At 40.4% G+C, this 21,557-nt stretch overlaps 1 protein-coding gene across 1 annotated transcript in view; it reads right to left on the reverse strand.

Moving 5' to 3' along the window:
* Window positions 1-2,372: 2,372 nt before the first annotated feature.
* LOC121873928 overlaps window positions 2,373-21,557 on the reverse strand; it is a 31,345-nt gene continuing 12,160 nt past the window's right edge. Inside the window, exons 2-6 of the mRNA XM_042377807.1 lie at window positions 6,166-6,263; window positions 3,517-3,641; window positions 3,311-3,427; window positions 2,628-2,755; window positions 2,373-2,388 (exon numbers count right to left, since the gene is read on the reverse strand). Of these exons, the coding sequence (XP_042233741.1) occupies window positions 2,373-2,388; window positions 2,628-2,755; window positions 3,311-3,427; window positions 3,517-3,641; window positions 6,166-6,247 (468 nt within the window). The 5' untranslated portion in view covers window positions 6,248-6,263. The remainder of the gene's footprint in view (window positions 2,389-2,627; window positions 2,756-3,310; window positions 3,428-3,516; window positions 3,642-6,165; window positions 6,264-21,557) is intronic.

Below are 21,557 nucleotides of genomic sequence, written 5' to 3' on the forward strand. Positions count from 1 at the left end.
GCTCTCTCTGGTGGAGAGGCAAAGGCTGGCCAGCTTTGGCAGTGAAAGGTTCTTGAGAGAGGTCCGTTCAGGGCGAAGGCTGGCAGCGTTGAGACAAGCCTCCATAGTAGGGTGCCTTCTCCAGGACTTCCCACAGCTATTTGGGGACATTCCACAGCGGTGCCAACTGGTGCAGCATGATGTTGAACTGGTGGAGGGTGCCAAACCAATAACAAGAATCCAGGTAAGAGAGAACTTCTTGAGCAAGAAGTGAAGTTCCTTCTCGCCTACAACTTCATTGAAAGTAGTAGCAGTGAGTGGGCCTCCCCTTACCTAATTGTGCCGAAACCTGACGGGAGTTTAAGAATGGGCACGGACTACAGCAGAGTGAACAGCATCACAAGAACAGATTCATACCCATTACCAAGAATTGACGACCTAATAGATAATCTGGGAAAAGCACAGTTAATGACGAAAATCGACCTTCTAAAAGGCTATTATCAGGTGGCGTTAACTGGGCGAGCAAAGAGCGTCTCGGCCTTCGTCATTCCTGGCGGCATTTACCAATACAATGCCATGTCCTTTGAACTAAAAAACGCTCCAAGTACCTTCCAGCGACTCATCCACCAGGTTACATGTGGTCTAGACGGAGTGCAGTCTTACCTTGATGACCTCATTGTATACAGCAGCACCAGGGAAGAACACTTGTCACGATTACACCTTCTCTTCGCCAGTCTTGCTGATGCTTGTCTCACGATCAATCTACTCAAGAGTGAATTCGGCCATGCTAAACTAGTTTACCTAGGGCACATCGTCGGGTTTGGTGAGGTCAGTCCAGTTGCAGCTAAGGTAGAAGCCATCAACAACCTACCGATTCCTGAGATCCGAAAGGAGGTCGTGAGGTTTCTAGGTATGGCTGGATACTACAGACGGCACTGCCCAAACTTCTTTCAAGTTGCGACTCCACTAACTGACCTTGTGAGCCCAAAGAAAAAAAAATCAGGTGGACACCTGCTTTTCAAGAAGCCTTCAACAAGATACGCACTCTGCTCACCAATGCACCAGTTCTCCAAACACCAGACTTCAGCCAACCATTCATCCTTCAAGTAGATGCCAGTGACTTAGGGGCTGGAACTGTATTACTCCAAGAGGGACCAGACAAGATTCTATATCCGGTATGTTATGCTTCACCTAAGTTCAAGAAACATCAGAAGAGCGATGCTACAATAGAAAAAGAATGTACTGCATTGCTGTGTGAACTAGATAAGTTTAATGTGTACCTCAGTAGTTCAGTTGATCTTATTAGTGTTTATATTGACCATAGCCCCTAAAGTTTATAAATGAAATGCAGAATAACACTCAAAGATTAATGAGGTGGTCTCTTGCCTCACAGCTTTATAATTTAGTCATAAAATATTTAGAGGGAAAATATAATGTAACTGTAGATTTTTTGCCAAGAGTGTGAATGAGTTCTTTCCTTAGATTTATTTAGTATCCCAATAAAACTTTTAAGGGGGGAGATGTTACGTGCAACGTAGGATAGAACTACCCTTAATAACCAATTACTTAGCTAGCTGTACGTGCCTGCCGGACGTACTGTAACTGAGTATGTATTCATGATATATATTGTATGATTATATATTTTTTCAGACTAGAGTTACACTGTTTGTGTGTGTGTGAATAGTTTATAATAATAAATTCTGTAACACTGTAATAGCATTAACAATAACATGTTAAGTACGATTTTTGGATCAGTCTGCTCAAAGCAACCAATAAAAGCCAAGGCTGGCTGGCTGTATTTAGTGTTTTATGTATTTTTGTTCTAAAATCGTGTATTGATCTAGTTGTCAATGATATTGGCAACCTTAAAGTAACCTAGTATGTTCATTTGATTAACTTTATTTCATTGTTTATTAGTGGTAAATGTTTGTGAATATAGTTATACATTTTATTTAAGTTTCTCTTCTCCAATCATCAAATATTCAGTTATTAATTGGGGCTGCATTCAATTCATACATTATACCATAGTTGGAGTTGTTCTCGATACAAATATAAGAACCATATAATGTAAAAATCTTTGAAGACAATCACTTTTTGTTTGTTACGGGCCTTACCCCTTTGACACGTAAAAATATATATAATCTTGATAATACCCCACGGGAAAAGGGAAACATTGGAGCACCTATGCTTTCGTCCTTATTCAAGACATCCTCAGAGGTAACTGAAGATACCTTGGCTAAAGACGAAAGCAATGGTGCTCCAGTACTTCCATTTTCCTGTGTGGTTTTATCAAGATTTATCTTGTACACGTTTTCATTGTGAATCTACATGAAATATAGTATTTCAGTACAAAATATGGAAAGAAAATGAAAGAGATCTGCGACCCCTAGACTTTATGCAATAACTTTCCTGCAAGTTATGAAAATATTTAAAGTGAGATTTGGAAATACACAAGAAAATACAGAAAATTTAAGAACTGGTGATACTATTCTATGTATATTCACGGAAATAAAACATTATTTGTAACATAAACAAGACAAATGCCAAATATTGTAAAATAATTAATAACAAAAAATTAATTTAATCTACTATGACTTCTCATAAATCATATGCGAAGTAGCAGAAACAGCCTACTTTCGAAAATTAACCTTCCTTGCTTGCTTGCTTTCTTTCCAGCAAACTCTTCTATCAGTTCATGATAGCACAAACTTGCTGTCAGTTCCTTTTCAATGGCGAGCATAGCCAGTCCACTCAACCTCTCTTGATACCATTGGGACTGTCAGAAAAATCCTATATGATATTTCTGCATTGAGGGAAGGAACCATTGAGAGATTTTAGAAAATTAAAGTTTTGACGTGCATTTCTTTTTTGTTTATTTAGGAATGATTTCTAGAAGTGCTCGGTTTCGTCAATATAGTGAGAATTTCCAACACTCAATGACTTGTCCAAACTGCACAGCTGCTATCTATGGTATTCATTAAACACAACCTTCTTTTCATATCCATCCGTTTGGCTAAGTTGAACAAGTGTTTATTTGATAACTCATGAGAATTTAGTATTTCACCAAAATGCTTCCAATCATCACAGCTTTCTTTTATTAGTATATGTGTTGCATTTGAACTATATAATCACTAACCAGCTCCAGCTCGCCACCCCCTCGGGACGGTTCTGCCTACCCGCCTCGGTAGTAATGAGGGAGTGACCTACCCGCCTAAATAGTAATGTGGGAGTAACCTACCCGCCTAAATAGTAATGTGAGAGTGACCTACCCGACTCAGTAGTACTGTAAAAGTGATCAACCCGCCTCAGTAGTAATGTGAATGTGACCTACCCGCCGAGCCTCGTCGACGACCCGGGAGAGCTGCGCCTGGGTCACGTTAGCGTCCTGGCCGTCCACTGCCACCTCGAACACACCTACACCCTTCGGTGCCTCCAGCTGATCAACACCCTGAGTACGGAGAATGAAAACTTGTGTGAATAAAGTTATTATTTAAGAAGTTGAGAGGATGGTTATCATTAGTATATTTTATTTCTCACCTTACGAACAGTTGTGACTGAGGTGCTCCCATCCGTAACAAGAAAGACGGAGCAGGAAGAGGGCGTCACCGACTTTAGAATTATGTTTATCACCTCGTGTGCCACAGTCAGTGCTTCAGGACTGGCTGAGAAAAAAATTACTTTGATTGTAACCATATGCAAAAATCTAAAATCCAGTAATTAGGTTATTTATATTTGTATGTTATCTAAATACATAAACAAAATAATTGACTGGTTGCATTACATATTGTTTCAAAGTATGATGTTCTAAGCCAAAACATATCAGTGTATGAGGGCATCAGTTGTATTTACCATACTATATGGATTAGAGTGCTTTAACCAGTATGGTGTTTTAGAAAATGAAAAACACCGAGTTTTTTTCTATCTTGCGGTGTGTTGGCGTTAGTGGGGGCGGATAAGCACATAAAATAGGCATTGTTGTTCACTTTTGTATAGAATTATGAGACTTTGGCCACATATTCTACTTTGGTTAATAATGATTTTTCTGATATAGTGCCAACTGAACAGCGTCCCCTGGTTGCTCGCAGCGCCCCTAGCGGCTGACCGCAGTAGCGCCTCCCGAACAGACTGTTCTTCCAACTGCAACAGCTTCCTTATTTCTGATCCAAATTTACTGAAATTTGGATATGCTATGTATTGTTCCCTTACAAGAACATCTTATGCTAAATAGTTTTTCAGACCAAGGTGTGTTTGTTTGTTTGTTTTATTAATATTTTCATGTCTTTTTTCTTTACAAATAATTCAATAATCAACACTCATATGTTCCCAGAAAACAGAATTTTAAAGTTTCCTTTAAGAATGTTTAAAGCTGAACACATTATATCATATGCATAGATTTTTAACTGCGCTGTTCATCACATGCACAGAGAGCAGTACACTGAAGCGCTGTTTTTGCACACTTGCATCGTCCTAAATATGTCCTTTTGCAACCACAGTGTACCAGCTCTCGGCAAATCTTTGCAGCTTCAGGTAATTTTGTCCAAACAGAGTGATCGGCTCCTCCTTCAAGTGTCCAACCCCAATAGATGGAGTCAGGAAAGGATGATCATAGGACTAGGACATTGTCACCAGACATGGTCACCTTGGTATACAGCTTGCTTTATATGTTGTATTAGCGCAGCTTGGGTTGGTGGAATCCCTTTAAGCCTCGGCCTTTATTTGTGTAGAGATATTTCAGGGCATCGTTCACCTGTAATGTAGTAACAAGGTCATAAAAATCGCAGTTTCAACAGAGAATGTATCAATGTTTTTTTGCTAGCATTTACATCTATAGTCTGCTATATGAATATGCCTTTAAGTTTAGCCGTGTCCCAAACAAAGATAAGTTTTACTAAGTTAGTATGAAGTTAATAAGTGGTCAAAAAGTACGAAGGTATGCCACTAAGACATTCATGGTTACCTTTTTTATTTCACTGTTACGGCCGTACAGTAGAACAATAAATCTTTCCAATACAGCTAGTTGTTCATCAATAATAGCACCAGGGGATGCAGTAAGTAGTAGAAACATATGTGTAGCCTGTTCACAAGATCTCCATATATCCCAAGCTGTCTTTTTCCCACGACCACAGAAGGAGACAGCATCGCATCCTTTTGTGGCATGGAACATAGGAAGTGCCCCTGCTTTTTCTTGCCCCATGGCAGATGCATATAGGTGAATTGGCAGGTATCTGAAGTTATTGCCTGACCCAAAAGTTATCCATAGTTCCTCCACAGCCTGTCTATGGTAATTAGCACAACATTGGTGTCCACAGTTCTTACCAGAATTCTATTATGGCCCTTGCTAGCAGCATCTATGTAGTGAAGAATGATGCGTGTATCGGCTTCTTTATGAGAACACAGTGTAAACCGAGATAAGTCCACACAATCATGCACACACAGAACATCCTCCCCATCTGTTACAATGATTACTTCCCGTCCCTATTCAGCTGGATGATATATATTGTTGTAATGAGAAATTAAATAATTTTGTTTTATTTTTATCCACTCGCAAGAACTCAGGCCAATTTCGTGGAAAAGGACTTGGAGACATCAGTCTGCATCTGGTTCCTCTGCCTCGTCTCTCTCTCTAGTTGATGATTTCAGACCACACTGCAGATAAACATCCAAAACCACATCCAGTCATTTCACTTTTCCAAGCCATCATGTAATACTGTATAAGGCTAAAAAACTGCTTTGCTATACTCTTTGAAGGTCTTCGTTTACTTGGTTTGATCATCTGCGCAAAAGCAGCACCATCAATAACCATTGCTGAAACATCAGGCCCACCTGTTTTTTCAGTGTGTTTGGACCAAAAATATGGGATTTGTTGCAGTTCGAAGAACTGCCTGTTCGGGATGCACTACCGCGGTCAGCCACTAGGGGCGCTGCAGGCAATCAGGGGACACTGCTCAGTTGGCACTTTATCAGAAAATCTTAACTCACCCAAGTAGAATATGTGGCCAAAGTCTCATAATTCTATGCAAACGTGAACAATCCTTGTGCTTATCCGCCCCACTAAGTATGGTGTTCTAAGGTATGGTGCTTCATTTTAATTCAGGCCATTTAGACTTATTTTATAAACAGCCAGTGTCGTTAAGCATGATAATTTAGAGTAAACTCCGTGAAGATATGGCTGAAAATATCACTCACTACGAAGCAGAGTCAGTCGACTGGCGGTCAAGGAGACAAATGCCACCTGAAGTAAAAAATGTAATGTCTTCGACGTCATCATTCTTCCTCTCCTCCACCTGGTAATAATTTGAGAATTATGAATTATGCAACTTATTAATTATTTAAACACTTCTTAATAAGTGAATTAAGGATGGATATGAGCTGTAAAACGGTGATGGTGATGATGACCCAAGCCCAAACGAGGGCGTTTGCTCGACAGTAGTGCTGTTCGTTAAGAATTGCTTGATTTAAGTAACACTGATAGGTATCGGGTAACGAAGACAATGATGGGGAGGAAACAGACCCAGATGAAGTCGAGTTTGTTGGCGCGGCCAGCGGTGAGGACATTGATACTGACAATTGTGCTCACTCCCCACCCCCCTCCTCAACCCGCCAGCTACCGTGAGCCACGGTACAAGGATGTGATGACTTGGTGCGTGGAGTGTGGAGTTGCCTTATTCATTCAATGCTACAAAGACTTCCACGCTGTCAAAAACACAAGAACATAAGAATGGAGGAAGCTGCAGCTGGCCTATTGGCCCATACTGGGCAGTCCTGTTTATACCCAACCCCTATTGATCATATATCCATCCAACCTATGTTTGAAGCTATCCAGCGTGTTCGAGTTAATGATGATGTTTGGTCACTTGTTCCATTCGTACCAATTTAAAACCATTTCTGCTAGTTCGCTCATGGTTGGATAGTTTGAGTACCATTGTTATATCACCTTTGTTTTGCCCTGACTTCCATTTATACACCTCTATCATTTCGCCCATCACCCTACGTCTCTCGAGGGAGTGCAAATTAAGATGATGCTTTGACCTGTCTCAGTACTTAAGGTTCTTAATGCCTGGCATTAGTCTTATCGTTCTCTTCAGAATTCTGTAAAGGAATCTATATCCATTTTGTAATACGGTGACCAGAACTGAATTGTATAAGCCAAGTGAGGTCTCACAAGCACGATTTATAGTTTTAGGATAACCTCGCTAGTTTTGAAAGTAACAGTTCTGTGTTAGCCTTGTTTCGAGCAAATACACAGTGTTGATTTGGTTTAGGATTCCTACTTATCATTACTCCTAAATCTTTCTCACAGTGCGATTTTTCGATAACAACGTTGTTCATCTGATATCTGGTCTCTCTATTTACATCTCCTAGACTAAGTACTTTACATTTGTCCCCATTAAATTTCATCTATTATTTTTCATTCCGCTCGAAAAATTTGTTTAGAGCTTCCTGTAGTTTTGCAGAGTCCTCGTCAGATTTAATTATGTGCCCTATTTTAGAGTAATCAGCAAGTTTACTTAGGTTGTTGTCTATTCCTATATCTGTGCCGTTTATGTACATAATAAATAGTAATGGTCCAAGTACTGAGCCTTGGGGTACTCCACAAGTGACGTTACCCCAATCGGATTTAGAGCCATTAATGCTCAATCGTTGTTTCCTGTCCTGTAACCACGCCCTAATCCATTTTAGAATATCTCCTCCAATTCCAAGAGCCTTCACTTTTCGTATTAGGCTTTTCTGGTGTCAAGGTATACAACATCATAGTCGTGCTCGTCGTCTACTGATTCACAAACAGCTGAAAAGAATGTTAATAGATTAGTCAGACATGAACGCCCATTTATGAAGCCATGTTGGGAATTATTGATCAACTTGTGCTTCTCCAGGTGATTTCGAATCGAGTTTGAAATTATTACTTCCAGCAGTTTGCCTACAATAGATGTTAAACTCATTGGACAGTAGTTAGAGGGTAGTAATCCTTCTCCCTAAGGGCATACTTAGGTCTCCCTACGTCAATGCAGGAGGCAACGAATAGTTCCCTTATAAGTTCAAGGCAACTATTGATCGTAATAGGATGGAGGGAAGTATCCCTATCATATGGCAATGAATGGTTGTCAATGGCAATTGGTATCAACTGCTGTCTTGACAGATATGCAGATATCAGTCCTATTCATTGACAACTGGGGAAATTCTACCCTGGCTGGATTTTCGTGAGGGAAGTTCAAAAGATGCCAAAGTGTTTAAACTGCTAAGGGAACATGAGAGAACGGGGTTACATAACGAAAGGTTACATAGAAATCGTGTTTGGAATAACTGTCACATTACTGACAAATGTGGGGTTGTAGTTCACTTTTTGCAATCCTAATTCGAATCTGTTTCGCTACAAACGCAGCAACAGAGTCGGTTTCACGAGGTCGATGTGGTGTAGATGATGAGAAACAGACAGGCGGTCGCCCTGTGCAGACCGACTAGACCGTCGCAGGGGTGTCAAACTTACTTGCCAAGGTGGGCCAGATGTAATATGAGTACACAGTATGCGGGCCAAGTAACATAATTATGAGCACTTCGCCATCACCTCTTAGGTGAGTAGTACGACAAAATAAGAAAGGTGGATTTAGTCTGCGCTCGTGCGAAACCCTTAAAAACAAACAAATCAAGTGTTTACTTACCTTGATCAATCTTATTGTTTGCTACTGCTGCTTCTTGATAATTGGCACCTCTTGGTATGGACCAATGCATCAAAGTTTGGCACTAACGACTGAGCTGTAGCAACCTTCAATATTGAATTAAGGTGCGCATCAGTAAGCTGAGACCGAAGCCGAGACTTGTTCAAGTTCATCACAGAAAAGAGTTGTTCACAGACATATGTACTTCCGAACATTGACATAATCTTTGAGGCAAAACATTTAATCCCGGGATAATTTGGTCCAAAATATTGATAAAATGTGCAACATCAACACTCGAAATCTTGTTCCTCAACACAAAATCACACTGGAGTTCATTGGTGATGTTGATTGAGTATATTGTTCTAGGAAACAGCGGACTATTTTATTCAGCTGAGGGATACACTCACTGTTTAGTTTTATCTCCTCAAGGTAAGGCTGGAGCAGCAAATGAGCCGGGGGCCGCATGTAACAGTGTGTCGGGCCGCATGTTTGACACCCCTTGACTAGAGTACCTGGACTCGAGGCATGGACACAGCCGGATTATCCACTGTTCATGGGAGCCTCATCGTCACCACTTCACGGAGCCGGAGCATAGAGAGATAACACCGTGTGGAAGAACCTTCGATGGGGTGTAGATACTGCTATACTTGTGTATTGCTCTCAGCCGGAAAGAGGAAGGAATAGCTAAGGCTAGCTATCCTAGAACAGTGCTTGTCTTGAAGAGCCTGGTGGAATGGCCTGACAACTACCAGAGAGGGCTATCGAGTCGAGAGGCGTCAATTGAAGAACAAGACGACTACCCAAAATGACGTGGCCGTGCTAAGGAGTGACTTACCACTTAATCTCAAGATTTTATTTTTCCGTTTTGTTCCTGTTAAATAGTGTACAAAACTTATATGTATTGTCATAGTATTAAGTATATGCTTGGAGCCTGGTCAACTATGGCTATATAAACCTTTCCACCTGAACCATCTTGCTGCCGCCAGCAATTCACTTTTAACTACACACGACAATGATGAAAAAGTTAAATTAATCAAAGTTAAATCCAAAACTTGACAAAGAGAGAACTCAGATTACGACTTATTGAATTGGCTACTACGTAAATAGTAGAAGTGTGAGAAAAAATGGGTGAAACCAGATCTTTGGTATGGACTGAAAAAATCGATATAATAGCATTCACGGAAAGATGGATTAACTACGACTCACTTTAATTACCTGTCGAATACCAAGTTAAAGCATATACTACAATTAGTTCTTCAAACAGAAAAAACCTCATTAGTAATGTCGATGTAGGACGCGAACTGGCTAACAGCAATCACAAAGAAGTGATATTAAAAATAGGGCTTAATGTCAGTCACAAAGAAAATTTCAATAAAGTCACAGATTTTCAGAAGGGCAAACATAGAAGGATTAAAAAAATATAGCTGAGAAAAGGGGTGAATTACCTGACTCACGAGTGTGTGTAAATAACGTGACCTCACACAATGTGCCTGCAGAGGGTGACCCCACATTACTAGGTGAGCAGACTATGATAATTACACAAAGCCTGGCAACGGAGGGTGACCTGACCACAAGATATGAGGTTGAGGAGTGCTATAACAATTTAAAGAAGGAGTTACTTAAGACACAAAGGCAGAATACACCTCATAGATTAGGCCCATATTCAGAACTAAAAAAAATGGGTTTACCAAGGCGAATTTTGAGTATAAATTATTCAAAATGCCAATTCAAAATGGCCGCTACCACAAATAATGTAACAGCAATATATCTGCTTCTCGGGCACCTAGAAAGTTGATATTTGTGGCCATACCTAAGTTTTCATGGGTGTAGAATACAATTATGTCATCTTCATTCATGTAAGTGATAATTCTGAACTTCTTTAGGGAATTTCAAACTGGTCACTTTTTCAATATAGTACATATTTTCGCAAATGGTTGCTTGTGATACGTGTAGTAAGTCCATTTTAGTGGCCAAGTTATGTTTTGAGGGGTGAAAAAGACAACTAACAATTCTGTACATATGTCAATTACATACAGCATACAGGGTGTTTATGCCCAAAGGAGTGTGCGATAATTATCGCACACTCCTTTGTAAACTTGTAAATAATTATAATTATTTACAAATTTACAAATATTAGGCAGAATACAACTTACAGTATGTTAGAGTATACATTAAGCATATTTTTTTGATTTTCTCGAGCTGCATGAAATACCCACAAAATCAATCAGTTTTTATTGATGCAGATATTCTCAGGCTCATACAATACATTTTCATGCTCCAGTGCATACCAAGGTATTCTTACGACATTTGCATCGTAGTGTTCCACAGCCACTTTTGGACTGAAATGAAATCATCTCCATACACGCCTTTGGCACAGGATCTATGGTCATCAAAACAAGCAACAGATCTCTGTCAGTCAGTATCCATCCCATAGTGTCTGGTAATGGAATATTAGGTGTTGCTCTGCTTGCCTGCTTCCAAATCAGCGATTGATAATGAACGCTCCTCATTTGGTGTCATAAGGCATTACTTGTTGGAGGTAGAGTTTCAGCACTGTTCTGTACAGTTTTCCAAACAAGATCAGTCTTGGCTCAACTACTGATTCCACATCGCTTTTTACTTTGTATAATTTACGAATAAACTTTTCTGCTTCATCACCTTGTGTTCTGGAAGTTGACCTTCTCCCGGACAACGGAGTAGTGTATAATAATCCTTGAATACTGACCATGCAGACCTTTTGGAATGGTCACTTGTGTAAGAAGTAGTGTCACATCCTGTAACTGGGTGAAATAGCAGGAGTGATGGCAAGCATTCAGGTGGTAAATTGGCAACAACAGCCCTTACAGGGTTAAACCATCGGTTTTTTCTTGCAGTTCCAGCCATTATAATTTTTTTTGTTTTGCTTATTTGAAAGAATTGTGCAGCTAAGAGGAACAAAACATCTGTATCTCTTGCAGATAGTCCGGAAATATTTAATCATATCTTTGGAACACTGCAGTTCCTGCTCAATCCCAAATCATCCTGCAACTACCAAATATTTGTTATCTGGGGCATTGGCAATTATTTCCTTGGAGAGGAAGTTTGTCAAATCTTCCTTGTTTTCACTGAGGGCGAGGAAGTTTGCCCAGCTGTGCGGTAGAGGCCCCTGCCGAACCTCAATTACCCGAAGTATAGGGTGTGATTGTGTGGTACGCCTTTGTCTTGTGACAGACTTAATAGAGTCTTTCCTGTATTTACCAAATACGACTTCAATTATTCGGCTAAGATATTTCAAGCTGTAAAACTACCCTTAGAAACGCTTCTGCAAGATCCTCAAAGGTCTTGCATTTTACTAGTTTGCCTATGGAAACTACTAAAGCCGGTCCATCAGTAATCAAGCATGATGTCCCTTCTTTATTAATTGTGGATGCTGTGCAGAGAACATCGACTGCAAGAATGTCAGCCAAGATGGACTTATACCCAGTGAGTAATGCTCCATTCATTTCAGCTAAGGAGCCCATGCTCCAGAACACCCTGCATCTCAACCTTACGTTCACCTCTATATGCTGTTATCAAGAGATGTATTACCATTCTTTTTACGTTCAGAACAGTTAACCTTTTTCATCAGATTTATTTCTTACCTCAAAGAGAACTAAATGTGTCTGCATTGTTTCGTTTTACTGGATCAAAATTTTTATGACAATGTTCCAGTGACTATCTGTGCTTTGATAGTCGGCATTCAAGAAAGAATCCTCAATAAGGGTGGTTGCCAAATCTCTTGTGGGTATGTTTTGGAGAGTAGTAATGCTCTTCCTGAAAATATACCAAACGTTTGTACGATTTGGTACAAGGCATCTTCATGGTCATTGTCCTAACCTTGAGATTGTTTCTTTTCTTGTTTACCTTCACTTGTGGATGGGTTAATTATCGTCACACTCGTAGTTCACTTGAAACATGATTCGTGTTTCTGCTGCAATATGTGAACAAAAGCTGTAAGACAAGGCCCATCGGTTCAGGGCAGTTAATGCTTTCAATAAATCCAACTTAATAGAAATGTTTCACCTGAAGTGTTCTTCTGAAAAAAATGCGGCATGTTATATCACACTGAAGTCAATTTACGACACATACCTTATCTGGTAATGTCTTCTAGGTAGTAGATAATGACGAAAATTACGATGTTATTTATTCAAATTTTAGCAAAGCGTTTGACAGAGTACCGCATCAGAGGTTTCTGAGAAAAGATAAGGCTCATGGTATCGAGGGGAAAGTTTAAAATTGGATAAAATAATGGCTCACCGATAGAACACAGAGGGTCAGCGTAGATGGTGTTAAATCTGAGTGGGGCTGTGTATCTAGTGTGGTTCCCCAGGGGTCAATACTAGGCCCACTCTTGTTCATAATCTACATAAACGATCTAGATACTGGGATCAGCAGTGACATAAGCAAGTTTGCGGATGACACCAAAATAGGGCGGCAGATTAATTCAGGGCAGGATGCAAATGCACTACAGGAAGATTTATATAAACTGCAGCAGTGGTCAAAAATGGCAAATGGTATTCAATACCAGCAAGTGCAGCATACTTAATATTGGAAGAACAAATACTGTCAATGTATTCAGCCTTAACAACATCAACCTAGAGAAGTCGACTTGTGAAAGAGACTTACGAGGTATTTTAAGCCAGGACCTACAGCCTAGAAGACAGTGCGTTAATGATCGAAATAAAGCAAACAGAGTATTAGGTTTTATATCTAGAAGTGTAAGTAATAAGAGTGCGGAGGTCATATTGCAACTATACCTTGCGCTAGTCAGGCCACACCTCGATTATGCTGTTCAGTTCTGGTGCCCTTATTATAAAATATATATCAATTCACTGGAATCGGAAACGAAGAATGACGAAAATAATTCCTGGACTTAGATGCCTTCCATGTCAAGATTGATCAAAGAAACTAAACTCGCATTCCCTAGAAAGACGAAGGGTGTGGGGAGATATGATATAAGTATTTAAGTGGGTGAAAGTAATCAATAAAGGGGACATAAAGTTCTTATAATATCCGAGCAGGATAGGACTCGTAGCAACTGATTTGAGTTAGATAAGTTTAGGTTTAGAAGGGAGATAAGAAGGAACTCGTTTCCAAATAGCGTGGTAGACGAGTGGAACAAGCTTAGCAACTTTGTAGTAAGTGCTGGAACGCTGGAAAGTCTTAAAAGGAGACTAGATAGATTCATGAATGATAGAGATTGGTAGTAACTCTAGACAGGAGCAACCAGGCACAGGCCAACCGGCCTATTGCACTCATTTTCTTATGTAAACAGAGAAAAGATATATCAGATGAACAACGTTGAAAGAGAAATCAGACAAAAACTTAGAGGGGAATGAGAAAGCACAATCATAAACCAAGAACACAATGCGTATTTGCTTAAAACAAAACTAACAAAGTACCTGGTTTATACAATTATTTGTGTTAGTTACAAGACTAGCGAGGTTATTCTAAAACTATGCCTTGCATTTGTGAGACCTCGCTTAGATTATGCAGTTCAGGTCACCGTCCTACAGAGTGGATTTCGAATCCCTAGAAAGCATTCAGGAGGATGACAAGACTAATAAGAACATAAGAACAAAAGACGAAGAATCTGCAGCGGGCCTATTGGGCCATAATGGGCAGCTCCTTTTACACCCAACCCCCATCGCTCATATATCCGTCCAACCTATAGTTTAAACAACCCAGCGTGTTCGAGTTAATGATGATTTTTGGTAACTTGTTCCACTCATCCACTACTCTATTTCAAAGCCAGTGTTTACATATTTTTACGGGTCTCGAATGGGATATGCTGACGAAGTCGCCCCTTGTTGTGAGCATGTATGAATATCGCCCCTTGTTGTGAGCATGTATGAATATACGGCGCATATCCTGATTTTAGTCCAACGATTCCCAAGCGTAAAAAAGTTAACTGCTCACAGAAGTTCAAAACACTTACAGAACAAACATAGGACCCGAATAGATAACCGTCTCCTCACGTGAAAGTAAGGGTGTAATAAAATTATGTACAATCAAAGACAAAAGCTGCGTCGCGGTTCTGTCAGAAGATTAAATATAACTCGTGAAACATCATGAGAGCCCCCTACCACAAGGCAGAGCTCACCCAAAGTTTAGCCCTTCTGCATATGTTTTCACGACACGACTTTTGTCTTTCATTGTCCATTTACTTAGTACAAAACACAAAGAAATATAAACACGTTGCACATAGAATAATAAGAACCTAACTCCTAACACAACATCATCAACTAAATCCTAATCAAACCTACGTACAAATCGAACCAGCCTTGGGAATAGGAGTAACCAGCCAGGGCAGTAGCTGAAGGTGTACTGGCTGCAATCGGGCAGGAAAAGTCGTTTTCGGCTCCGGTCGAAGACTATTGAGTAGGTAAAGTAACTGAGAACCGTGGTCTAGGTAGGAGGTGAAACTGCAAATAAGGGCACAAAAGTGACTAATCACCATCCTAGATTACGTGGACAGGTTGGTTGACCGGTCAGTTACCAGGCAAAGTGCCGAGACTACGGCCCAATGAAGGTCGGGTCGAAACACCCCCTCTAAGTCCTTCACAGACGTTATGTAGGAGTGCAAGACTGGGTGAGTACGGCAGGAGCCCGAGACAACATATCAGATACTAAGTTATCCACTCCTTTGATGTGGCGTAAAACCAAATTGAATTACTGGATTTGTAGAGCTCACCGGAGAATACACTGATTTGCCTGCTGCATCTTGTGTAGAAACGTCAGCGGATTGTGAAGATGGTGATAGGGCGAGGGTGTTGATGTAGGTAACATTCAAACCTTTCTATGGTGGAGTACCTCTTTCGATGGTTCTTCAGCTTGGAGGAGAAATAGGAGACAGGATGAAATGCCTTCGTATCCGAGTTCTCCTGTTATAATACTGCTCCAACTCCCGCCTCACTGGCGGCGATCTGCAGAGTGAATGGTAGCGTGAGATCAGGAGATTGTATAACAGGTTGTGAGGACAAGATTAGTTTCAGCCGCTGGAAAACTCCATCACATTCGTGACACGAGTAGCAATGGAGGAAAAATTGCTGCAGAAACGGCAATAGAACCCGGCTATCCCCAAGAAGCGTAGAAGACTTTTCCTGGTGGACGGTATGGGAAAGGCTAGGACTGCCTCGAAGTTGGCGTCCTTTGGTTGCATCACTCCTTGGCCAACGACCTGTCCTAGGTGGATGACACTTCCGCTCCCGAACGTAGATTTAGCCAGGTTAATGGTAAACCCGACCTCTTCTAGTCCCATCACTGCGTGTAGATGGTGTAGGTGGACCTCCCAACTATCAGCGGTTATCACCAGATCATCTAGGTAGGCAGAAGCACAGGTAAGATCTCGTAGGGTATTATTTATAACTCTGAAAGGTAGCAGGGGCATTAATCATACTGAACGGCATTACTGTATAATTATACAAACCAAAGGGAGTGATAAATGCGGAAATCTCTTTCGCTTTCTCTGTACGACCTATCTGATAGTAATCTTTCTGTAAATCAATTGTAGTAATGCATCTAGCAGATCCAATATTATCAATAAGATCCTCAATCAGAGGTAAAAGGTAAGAATCGAGGACGGTTACCTTATTTAATTTACGGTAGTCCGTACAAAACTGATTACTTCCATCAGGCTTAGGAGTTAATAGACAAGGTGAAGCCCAAGGAGAGATACTCTATTCAGCGAAATGGTGTTCAAGTAGATAGTCAACTTTTTTCCATAATTGCCTTCCTATGAACATTAAAGCGATAAGAAGGTCGTTTAATAGGCTTGACATCACTTGAAACCAGAGTTATGTCATGAGCAAGGCGATTGCAAAACCCAGGAAGGTCTCCAGTAACCTTAGGGTAAGCTAACAGCAAATATCTTAGATCCTCCCCCTGAGATAGGGGATGATAAGAGTCTAAAGAAGCTAAAATGACACTATTTTGAGGGTTGCCTGGAGACAAGGCGACATTGGAGTCTTCCATATCTGCTTGAAAACCTTGAGGGTCTGTAGTTAGTTCCGTCCCTGATTTGTGAACATGGATGTGGTTTGACATAGCTGATTTGACAATGGCAGCTGGTGCGTAGTCTTCCTGTGATTGCCTGTGAACATATGGTTTTATTAGATTAACATGCACAAGCCGAGTGTTTTCACCGCGTTCAGGAGTACGCACAATGCAATTTAAGTTTGAAAGTTTCTGAGACACCACATAAGCACCTGTACATTTACTTCTCAAAGAATGACCCGGAATGGGAAGAAAACCAAAACCTTCTCACCCGGGGAAAAGAACCGGAGTTTAGTTTTAGAATGTTGGTAGTGTTTCATCTTAGTGTGGACGCTCAAGAGGTTATCTTTAGTTAGTTTCCTAACTTGGGTCAACTTAGTTCTTAACTTATAAAGATATTGAGCAACTGAAGGGCTTCCAACAGGTAAGGCGGACGAATGCAATTGATATTTCACTTCCTTTAAAGGGTCTCGGAACTGACAGCCGTATAATAACTCAAAAGGGGAGTAACCTAGAGATTCTTGAGGACACTCACGTATGGCAAAGAGGAGATAGTCGATGTTTTCATCCCATTCAGTTTCATAGCAATACTTTAACATTGATTTTAACGTTTGGTGGAGACGTTCCAAGCAACCTTGTGATTGGGGATGATATGCCGAGGATGTTATTTGAGCAATATCCATTTTTTTAACACTTGTTGGAATAGATGGCGAGTAAAATTTGATCCTTGGTCACTGTATTTCAACCGGTATGCCAACAGAACTAAACAGGTGTAAAAGGCATTTAACCATAGTCCTGGAAGTGACGTTCTATTAAAGGATATGCCACTGGATAACGGGTGGTCGTATCCATTATAGTTAACAAATACCGATTTCCTTTCCTAGCCTTTAGGAGAGGTCCCACACGATCAATGATTATTTTCTTAAATGGTTCAGATACAACAGGAATGGGTTTCAGAGGAGTTGGTAGAATATGCTCATTCGGTTTTCCTACTATTTGAAAAGTGTGGCATGACTTAACAAATTTGGTGACATCTTTCTTAATTTCTGGCCAATAGAAATGGTGTAACAGTTTTTTAGAAGTTTTCCATATACCCAAATGACCAGCCAAACCATCATGAGCCAACTTCATAAGCGAGGGTCGCAAAGACTAAGGGATGACAATTTGGCGAGTCTCTGACCAGGAATCAAACTTCAACTCAGGACGACGAAATGCTCATAAGGATCCCTTACTCCATATAACAGCAAGGCAGTTTATCTAGAGATATACGCCCGTATTATTAAACAACATCTTCCCTTGAAGAGGGTCGTCATGTTTCAACCCGAGTTTTAAACTAAATGAGTCCTGAGGGACACCGTAGTACAGTACTTAACGGGGTGGTGTGGCGGTAAAATTAACTAATTCCAATATTATAAATTAATTTTATTGGAATTAGTTAATTTTACCGCCACACCACCCCGTTAAGTACTGTACTACGGTGTCCCTCAGGACTCATTTGGTTTAAAACTCGGGTTGAAACACGACGACCCTCTTCAAGGGAACATGCTTGATAATACGGGCGATAAGGTTTTCCTTGGAGATTGTTTTAAAATACAGTTGGTCCGTGAATTTAGGAGGAACATGCTTTTGTGGAGTATGTTTCCGAGATCTCGTGACAACACAGGCAGGGAATACAGGAAATTGCAGTTTTTCTGTGTCTGAATTAGGATCTACATCACGAGGAGAAGTGGTAACAATTACATTAGGGACTACTGTACTAATTTTCCTTCCAAGTCATATCCCAACAAAAATTTTATCCTTTTCCGTTAGCTATTTAACTACGCTTATTTGCAGGGAACAAGATATATATGCTTTAGCCAAGTTGTAAGGAGAGCAAGAGGTTAAGTCTGCAACCAGTACTTTCTCCCCAGTAAAATTGTTGGAAACCAGAGGGAAAGCACTGGATAGCAACGTGCTTTGAGAAGTCCCAATATCACGTAGAATGTTAATGGCATACTTTACGCCGTCTGGAGACAAGGGGACGTGTCTGGGGAATTTATAGTCTTTGAAAATGTCTCGAGGTAAGAAGTGATTATTGGCTAGAGTGGTCTCACACTTAAGCTGATTATAGTAGGAACCTGCACATCATTTTTACACTTTGGGTGTCTACAAAATCGAATGGTATGACCAGGTCTTACAAAATGAACACACAAACGGATTACCATCCTCATGAGCAAGGTTATCACCAGAGGAAGACTTTACGTTCTGGATATTGTTTCTCCCTCTGTCTTATATCGACTTAACCATCAGATACTAAGAATCGGCTAAACGAGCTGCCTGAACAAGGTATTTCTCACTACGTTCCTCCACGTGTCTTAACACATTAAAGGGGAGTCTATTCTTCCATCACTACAAGATTAACCATGTCTTCGAAAGTAGCGAGGTTGTCTGCCTCAAATCACTTACGAGTTAGCCTCATCTTATCAAGCGCTAATTCTAGGAAGGTGTGTGAAAGGTTTTAAATAATTCCTAAACTGTTGTCGATATCCACCAGGGAAAATTGAGTAATCATCTAAAATACTCCGTTTGACAACCTCATAATCACTCCTATCACTACAGGAGTTAAATACTCTACTAGCATTCCCAATGAGATTAGAAGCTATCAAAGTTATCCAGTGCATATTAGGCCAATTAATATTTCTAGCTATATCCTCGAAAGAACAAAAAGACACAATTCTCGTCAAAATGAGGTACTGAGGACTCCTTAGCTGGATTAAAAGCTTTTTGTTCCTGTATTCTTGGTTCATCCGGAATTTCCATCTTTTTAGTTTTAAGTCCAAGTTCCTTCTCAAACTTCGGTTTCTCAAATTCTAACTTCATTTTTTCTATATCAATGATAGTAGCACTATCTCTAGGTGTATCATTATCCATAGCATACGGAGGAGAATTATCAGAGGTCTGAAGATTAACTTCCATAGTAGGAGAAAGCCCCCCCATGGGGGTCAATTGATTGACAGCAGAATCCTCAACAATACCCGGCTTTACTAGGGATTCAATGACAGTGTTTTTAGTTACCTCTTTAGTAATATGGTAGTTAATTGGGACATGAAAATGACTGGCAATAGCCTTCCAGTCGTCGACCTTAATTTTAACATTTGTAAGTTAAGCCAAGGAAGGGTTTTCACAGAACCCCCCCAACATCCAACTTAGTAGCACTGGTGGCCATGTTATTTTGATAATTGTCAAGATTCCACTAAAGAGGACAGGAGAGAAGATTTATTTTACGGTCGGTGCCGCTATGTCCTGTGGAATGATTCCCCCTATCTCGGAGGAATAAGGTATAAGCAACTAATCCATGTAAAGAAACTTTGAAGGTAGGGCTATCTAAGTACTGGAATTTTACCGAGCTACTCCTGGACTAGTAACTTCTTGATTGTCGGAGCTCCTTTATGAAAAAGAGAAAAAGGGGATGGCTTACGGCATAAACAAGACCCGGATTACCCCTTAATTCGAGTGAGAATGAGACAGCCAACGATGTCCAACTTTTTCAGTGATGGAGAAGACTGAAGCTGTATCTTAATTGCCCGAATTTTAAGTCCCCTAAGAAAATCAGCCAACTATCAAGTAAGGGTACGGCTTTATCTATCCGGATTTTTCCCTTCCCGAATAAGGACTATTTACTCCTGCCTGGGTGTAGTCGAGATAAGCCTTACTAAAACGCCATATACAGGATCCTGATTACCACCTAATCTGTATAAGAAGTACTTCACACTCGATACATAAAAAAAACATTAACTGCACTCAGTAACACCAACACTAAAAATAGGTAGAAGGAAATTAAGTTACCAAAATGACTAAGTGCGTTTGGTGACAACTGAACAAACTTTAACTGTTGGGACAAAATAATTAATCATCCAGGGAGAGCTATGGCTCGTCTGTGTAATAAAGGATCTTGGCAAGGTCGCCACTTGTTACGGGTCGCGAATGGGATATGCTGACAAAGTCGCCCCTTGTTGTGAGCAAGTATGAATATGCAGCGAAAATCATGACTTTAGTCCAACAATACACAACCGTAACAAAGTTAACTGTTCACAGAAGTTCAAAACATTTACAGAACAAGCATAGGACCCGAATAGATAACCGTCTCCTCAGGTGAAAGTAAAGTGAGAATAAAATAATGTACTGTATATTTACTTACTACAAAACACAAAGAAATATAAACACGGTGTACATAGAATAATAAGAACCTAACTCCATATACACAAAATAATCAACTAAATCCTAACCAAACCTACATACAGATCTAACCTAAACAACATACGGGAACACAATAGAGGAAAGTGGGAACGTAGAACTCTACTTAAGAGCTAATGGTCTCCATGAAAGCAGAGGAGGTCCAGCCGTCCTGATCCTCGTGATAACTGCGGAGAAATAAGTAAAGTTGTACTGCAGATATCCCAGAGGAGTATTCCAGCCTTGGGAATAGGACTAACCACCAAGGGCAGAAGCTGAAGGTGTACTACCTGCACTCGGACGGGAGAAGTCGTTTTCGGCTCCGGACGAAGATTATTGATATCCAGAAACAGATGAAGATGCTGATAAACTACTTAAGTCTAGTGCTATGGACAAAATGAAAACTAACGGTTACGAGGTCATTGTCTCACGGAAATACGGCGCCAAGCTCACCCTTGTATGTAAGAAGTTAGACTAAGATGTAGTGGAAAATAACGCAGAAGAAATTAGAGATGAAATAGAAAAGTAAACCAATGTCAAGATTGTGGAGGTGTATCCTATGTATGCCCATAATAAAATCAAGGTTTGCTTTGCAGACACAACGGATGCAAATAGAATGAAGGAGGAGGGGCTCTATGCATATGGCACTTCCATCTCATCACACCAAATAGAATACGAAAAGTATACGCTAGGTTCGTG

Source organism: Homarus americanus, unplaced genomic scaffold, assembly GCF_018991925.1.
Source record: "Homarus americanus isolate GMGI-L3 unplaced genomic scaffold, GMGI_Hamer_2.0 scaffold25827, whole genome shotgun sequence".
Taxonomy (NCBI): Eukaryota; Metazoa; Arthropoda; class Malacostraca; order Decapoda; family Nephropidae; genus Homarus; species Homarus americanus.